At 51.4% G+C, this 7,096-nt stretch overlaps 1 protein-coding gene across 1 annotated transcript; it reads right to left on the bottom strand.

The window, feature by feature from the left end:
• Nucleotides 1-1,604: 1,604 nt before the first annotated feature.
• Nucleotides 1,605-6,571, bottom strand: phpt1 (phosphohistidine phosphatase 1). Its single transcript, XM_078426300.1, has 3 exons — nt 6,394-6,571; nt 5,401-5,525; nt 1,605-2,210 (listed from the first exon to the last, which is right to left on the bottom strand). Exons 1-3 carry the CDS (start codon nt 6,530-6,532, stop codon nt 2,118-2,120), a joined length of 357 nt encoding a protein of 118 aa, XP_078282426.1. The 5' UTR covers nt 6,533-6,571; the 3' UTR covers nt 1,605-2,117.
• Nucleotides 6,572-7,096: the final 525 nt, after the last annotated feature.

Below are 7,096 nucleotides of genomic sequence, written 5' to 3' on the forward strand. Positions count from 1 at the left end.
TGCCACTCTGCTTTCTGGCATCCAGGCAACCTGCTGCCCACGCTAGTCCACTGCTTTCTGCCAGGGAACCTGCTGTCCACGCTCGTATCTGCCCTTTGATGCCATGCAATACCATACAGCTCCTGCTTTCAGGAAGAAGTTATCGGACCCTGAAAACTGTAAAGTCCAGGTTCAGGAGCAGCTTCTTCCCGAGAGCCATCAGCTTCTACATGAACCTCCAAATCAGCTCTAACTACCTACAATTGGGGGCATTGGTTTTGCATTATTATTCTTTTGTTTGATTTATGTGTTTTGCATCTGCACACTGAACCATGCCCACAGTAGAACATTGGGGGAAAACAGGAGACAAAGTCAATCACTTGAGAAAAAGTATACAGATGAGACTTGAAGCTGACCAATCTGGGGGGGGGGGGGGTCCAGACAAGGGACTGCAGATGCAGATGCAGATGCTGATGGTCCAAACCTAAAGAAAATCAGTTGTGGCAAAGACAGTGAACAGTGATTGTGCTCTTCAAGAATGTCTTGAATTGTGGACTGGTGGGAGCATTGGAAATCTGCACCTGTCTGCCTCCCAACCACTCTGTTCAAGGAAGGAGGAGGCAATAATGTAGTAAACCCAACATCAGTTTGGATAAAACGCTGGCATCTTAAGGAGACAAAAGCAGGGTATTTAGAAAAGCAATAGAATCAAGCAGTCAAGTGCTCCAATGCAAGGGAGATCATATTTGATCAAGTTTGATCATGTAATGAGCAGGCTGGAAAAGAGCAGACTTGAGAATCACACACGACACGGTGAGAACTCCTGGCCTCAGTGATAAATCTCCAAGGGTGAAGCACTAGTGAACCAACGGGAAACAGAGCAGGATCAATGCATCAAACTGCCACGTCAGTACTGGGGCCTCAAATATTTAGAATCTATATTAACTATGCTGCTGGGGAGAACTGTGAGAGAAAAATGTGGGGAAATGCAAGTTTACCATTTTATTTGAATGGAGACAACAGAATATATGTTCTGAGAGATCTGGGTGTCCTTGCATGACCTTGCATTTGGTGGATGGATGGGGAAAGAAGGGGTGGTCTTGGTGGGACCACAAGGGCAATACAGCACATGGCATTTGTCTCCTTATACATAGTGGGACGTACTGCATTGAAAAGCAGTCTCATTAAATGGATTTCCGAAAGATCGTCTGGTGATGAAGGTTTGAGCAGGTTGGGCTACAACACGAGAGTTGATAAAAGCAAGAGCGATCTATAAAAAGGAGGTACCATTCCAGCCATTTTAGGTGGAGGAGCAATTTCTCAATTCAGATCATTGTGAATCATTATAATTCTCTCATGCAGAGAGCTGTAAAGGTTGAATTATTGAATATATCCACGGCTGATGTGGACAGATCTTTCTACTATTGGAAAATCAAGGATTACAAGAACAGGAGGCGAAGATCACATTGAGTATTGGATCAGGCTTGCAGAGCCAATCGGCATACTTGTGCTCCTAATCCTCTTGATGTTATGAAACAGAGGACGGCCATTCATCTGGGTGTGTGAACCCTCAATTAGTTTCTGCCTGGATTATAACAAATGCACTTACCCAGGGGTTGAACAAATTTAGTTTTAATATTTCAAGTGAGCAAACATCAGGGGAGAAAGTTCATCTTTCCCTTGCGCTTCCCAACATTTTCCCCAATCCTCCGGTTATCCCCTCTTGATTTGGACGCTGCCACCACAAGGTTTCTATTTACCCTCCTAAGCCTTTAAATCATCTAAAACACTTCAATTTTATCATCCATTAAATCTTTCACATACAAGGAACATTGTTAAACTCCAACCTGTTGGGCTGATGAATGAGTACGGCACACACTCCAAGCTAGATGGCGAGCTGTGTTGGGGGGAAATGAAGATGCGTGAGCATCAGAAATTCATCGCTGATAACAAAGTAAATCTGTCCCACCATGAAGGCTCAATGATAGTTTAACACAGATCACAGCAGACATGATCAGTTGAACGGGCAGCACAGCTCCAACAAAGCTCTGGACAAATGATTCGTTACATCAGGGGGCCTCGGGCCCAGCTAGGGTAGCCTAGCTGTGCCTGCCAGAGGTGGAGTGTCGTTGCCCGTCTCAGTAGTCCTCGTCTGCCCAGGTCACCGCGTAGTCTGGGTACTTTGCCCTCAGGATTTCTGTCGTTGTTTCATGCTTAGCCCGGCCAAAGCCCTGTGGGGAAATAAACAAATGCAGTCACTTGGGTAAAGGCAGCAATTGGCCAAGTGCCCATATCCTACAGCACCAGGCTGCAAGCGAGCAAAGAGATGCCAGATGCTGTTTGATGTGGGGAAATGAGCTTATCCACTTTGGCAAGAAGAGAACATCCAATTAAAAGCGGAGACAGACTACAGAAGATACATGGAAAGGTTTAGAGGGATATGGACCAAACACAGGCAGGTGGGGCACCTTGGTCGACATGGGCCAAAGGGCCTGTTTCCTGGCTGTATGACTCTGAGAATACTGACATGTAAAGGGATGTGGCTGTCACTAAAGACAGAACACTAGCATGCAGGAACCACTGGTTGAGAGCACGGCAGGTGAAAGCATAGCCTTTAATACACAGGGGATGGGGACAGGGAAACCTAATCAAAGGGTGCAGGTGAAGGTATAGCTGGAGTTGTAGGGGAAGCTTTGGTCTCTACATTTAAGGGGGTATGTGTTTACATGGAAGCAGTTTAAAGATTCACCAGGTTAATTCCTGGGATAAAAGAGTGTTTGGGGTAAAGGTTAAACAGGTCTGCCAAAGTCCAGTGGAAAATAAAGGATGATCTTCTGACCTTAAAAATGTAGGATCCTGAGGGCTTGACAGGAGAGATGCGAAACATTTGCTCCAGTGGGGAATCAACAATGAGACGTGGTGTCAGAGTACGCGTCTCAAGGAGGAATTTCTTCTTTTACGGATCTTTCCCATTCTCTTCGACAGGAAACGCTGGAGGGGCATTCCTTGTAAACGGATGATTGCTTATGAGTAAAAAGGGCAGATAAATGGAGCTGAAGCCGATTAATACATGGCCTAGATTAGTCCAGCAGGCTTCGTGACGTTAACAACTTCTCATCCTATTTCTCCCGTTCAATTACTTAATCCTATCAGAATCGAGCTTTATTTCCTGATGCAAGTTGCAATGAAGTGAGAACAGTAATATCATGGTCTCAGAAGGATTGTGCAGTTAGCAGGGTAGATGGAGGAGGTCATTGCAAGGTTAATGCTCAGCCTAGAGAATGGGCTGATTGCAACCACGCAGGAAGCTGTCCAATATACACTGTGCCAATGTTTTCTAGCTAAAACATGATATCCCAACTCTAACACTCAATACTACTGCCTGTGGGGGCAAGCAAGCAAAACCCCTTCCTTATTACCCTCCACCTGTGTCACCACTTGCACCGCAATACTGCCCAATTTACCACGCAGTTGAAAAGGAAAAAGATGACAGAACCGAATCAGGGATGCTGACAGGTTAGACACAAAGTGCTGGAGTAACTCAGCGGGACTGGCAGCATTTCTGGAGATCACAGACAGGTGGCGTTTTAGGTTGGGACCCTTCTTCAGACTGATTGTAGTGGGCAGATTGCAGGCGCTGACAGGTTAATCTTGCAAGGAAGAGTTCCTGTCTCAGGGTTAGTGAACCTACACCAGAATAAGTCCATGATTGGAGCAGAATTAGGCCATTTGGCCCTTTGAGTCTACTCCGCCATTCAATCGTGGCTGCTCTATCTTTCCTTCTCAACCCCATTCTCCTGCCTTCTCCCCGGAACCTTTGGGGTTCTGCAGGGGTCGGTTCTGGGGCTGCTACTCTTCATATTGCGTATTAATGATTTGGAAGAGGGGATTGAAGGTTTTGTGTCAAAGTTCGCGGATGATAGGTGGAGGGACAGGTATTGTAGAGACAGCAGGGACTCTGCAGAAGGACTTGGACAGGTTGAGAGAGTGGGCAGAGAAGTGGCAGATGGAATAGTGTAGCAAATGTGGAGTCATGCATTTATTGGTAGGGCGGCACGGTAGCGCAGCGGTAGAGTTGCTGCTTTACAGCGAATGCAGCGCCGGAGACTCAGGTTCGATCCTGACTACGGGTGCTGCACTGTAAGGAGTTTGTACGTTCTCCCCGTGACCTGCGTGGGTTTTCTCCGAGATCTTCGGTTTCCTCCCACACTCCAAAGACGTACAGGTATGTAGGTTAATTGGCTGGGTAAATGTAAAAATTGTCCCTAGTGGGTGTAGGATAGTGTTAATGTACGGGGATCGCTGGGCGGCATGGACTTGGTGGGCCGAAAAAAGGCCTGTTTCCGGCTGTATATATATGATATGATATGATATAAAGGCGTAGACTATTTTCTAAATGGGGTGAGAATCCAGAAATCGGAGGTGCAAAGGGACTTGGGAGTGCTGGTGCAGGATTCCTAAAAAGTTAATCTGCAAGTCAAATCGGTAGTAAAGAAGCAAACTCGATGCTAGCATTTATTTCAAGAGGGCTTGTATACAAAAACAGGGATGTAACGTTGAGGCTCTATAAGGCACTGGTAAGGCCGCATTTAGAATATTGTCAGCAATTTTGGGCACCATATCTGAGGAAAGATGTGCTGGCTCTGGAGAGGGTCCAGAAGAGGTTCACAAGAATGATCCGAGGAATGAGTAGTTTAACCTATGATGAGCGTTCGTTGGCACTGGGCCTATACTCGCTGGAGTTTAGAAGAATAAGGGGGGACATCATGGAAGCATACAGATTAGTGAAAGGCTTGAATAGAGTGGATGTGGAGAGGATGTTTCCACTAGTGGGAGAGTCTAGGACTAGAGGTCATAGCCTTAGAATTAAAGCATGTTCTTTTAAGAAGGAGATGAGGAGAAATTTCTTTAGTCAGATGGAAGTGAATCTGTGGAATTCTGTGGAGGCCAAGTCAGTGGATATTTTTAAGGCAGAGATATATAGATTCTTGATTAGTGCAGGTATCAGGGGTTATGGGGAGAAGGCAGGAGAATGGGGTTAGGAGGGAGAGATAGATCAGCCATGATTGAATGGCAGAGAAGACTTGTTGGGCTGAATGGCCTAATTCTGCTCCTGTTCATTCTGATGCTCCCACTTATCAAGAATCTATCAATCTCTGCTTTAGACTTACCCAATGATTTGGCCTCCACAGCCATCTGTGGCAATGACATTTCTCCTCATTGTTCCAAAGGCCCATCCTTTTATTCCGAGACTCTTCCCACTGGTTCTAGGCTCTCCCACTTGTGGACACATCCACACAATGAGGTCCCCCCTCATTCTGCTAAATACCAACAGCATCACTCCTGACCAGACTGAGCAATCTGTCCCCCCACACTCACTCACTCCTGACCGGACTGAGCAATCTGTCACCCCACACTCACTATGGAGTATCCGTACACATGGATCTTCTTCTCTTGGTTATCGTGCCTGATACGGCCCCCGCCCTGGCACTCACAGTATAGACCTTGCCGCTCAATCTCTGCCGACACCTGGTCATAGATATCAGCTGTGACAGAAAGAAACACAACTGACTCAGCAATAAGGACATCTGATCAACCAGTGTACAATGAACATGCCCAATATTAATCGCAAGGCCACTCTCTGTATCCCTCCTCCCACCCCATCCCCTCACTTCCCCCACACCTCCCCCCCCTCTCCCTCACCCCCCCTCCCCCACCCTCCCCTCCCTCCCTCCCTCCCCTCCCTCCCTCCCCTCCCTCCCTCCCTCCCCCCCTCTTCCCTCCCCTCCCCTCTTCCCTTCTCTCCCCTCTCCCTCACCTCCCCCCTCCCTCCCCCCTCTTCCCTCCCCCTCTTCCCTCCCCCTCCCTCCCTCCCCCTCTTCCCTCCCCTCCCCTCTTCCCTTCTCTCCCCTCTCCCTCACCTCCCCCCTCCCTCCCCCTCCTCCCCCCCTCCCCCTCCTCCCTCCCTCCCCCCTCCCTCCCCCTCCCTCCCTCCCCCTCCTCCTTCCCCCTCCCTCCCTCCCTCCCCCCTCCTCCCTCCCTCCCCCTCCTCCCTCCCTCCCCCTCCTCCCTCCCTCCCCCTCCCCCTCCTCCCTCCCCCTCCTCCCTCCTCCCTCCCTCCCCCCTCCTCCCTCCCCCTCCTCCCTCCCCCTCCCCCTCCCTCCCCCTCCTCCCTCCCCCCTCCCTCCCCCTCCTCCCTCCCCCCTCCCTCCCCCCTCCCTCCTCCCTCCCCCCTCCCTCCCCCTCCTCCCTCCCCCCTCCCTCCCCCTCCTCCCTCCCCCCTCCCTCCCCCTCCTCCCTCCCCCCCCCCCCCTCCCTCCCCCCCTCCCTCCCCTCCCCTCCCCTCCCCTCCCCTCCCCTCTTCCCTTCTCTCCCCTCTCCCTCACCGCCCCCCTTCCCTCCATCCCCGGTTACCGTGGTACTCGGCGGCCGCCCACCCCCGCACCACGTCCCTCTCGGAGCCGCCATCCTGCCCGACCCGGATCAGCACGTATTTGAAGACGCCGCTCGGGTCGATCACAACCGCGGGAACTCGCGCCAGCGCCGCCGCCATCTTGTCTCCGGCGTGCGCGCTCCCGGGCCTGCTTTAGCGTGCGCGCTCCCAGTCCAGCGTCAGCGTGCGCGCTCCCGGCCCTGCGCCAGCGTGCGCGCGCCCGGGCCTGCGTCAGCGAGCGCGGTCCCGTCAGCCCCAGTCCAACGTGCGCGTTTCCGAGACGTGGCGCGTCCCCGGTCATTTCATGCCAACTCTCCCGACCACCCGACCTCATTAACCCGCACCCTGCTCAGCCCCCACCCAAAGGTGCTCCCCACCCAAAGGTGCTCCCCACCCAAAGGTGCCCGCGCTCCCCGTGCCCGCGCTCCCTGTACCTTTCACCTCCAACCTGCCTTGTCCCATCACCACCCCCTCCCCATTCCTCACCTTCCACCACTGCCTATCCCCATCCCCACTCATCCATTCCAATTCCATCACCTTACACATCAACACTGCACCCATCTACCCTTCCCTTGTTCCCCTGCACTCACCCTCTCTCCACCAGACCATCCAGCTTCCATCCCACCAATCAATCTGCCCCATCCATCTATCCAATACCTACCAGTCTATCATCCCCACCCCACC

This window comes from Rhinoraja longicauda, chromosome 31 (genome assembly GCF_053455715.1).
Source record: "Rhinoraja longicauda isolate Sanriku21f chromosome 31, sRhiLon1.1, whole genome shotgun sequence".
Classification (NCBI taxonomy): Eukaryota; Metazoa; Chordata; class Chondrichthyes; order Rajiformes; family Arhynchobatidae; genus Rhinoraja; species Rhinoraja longicauda.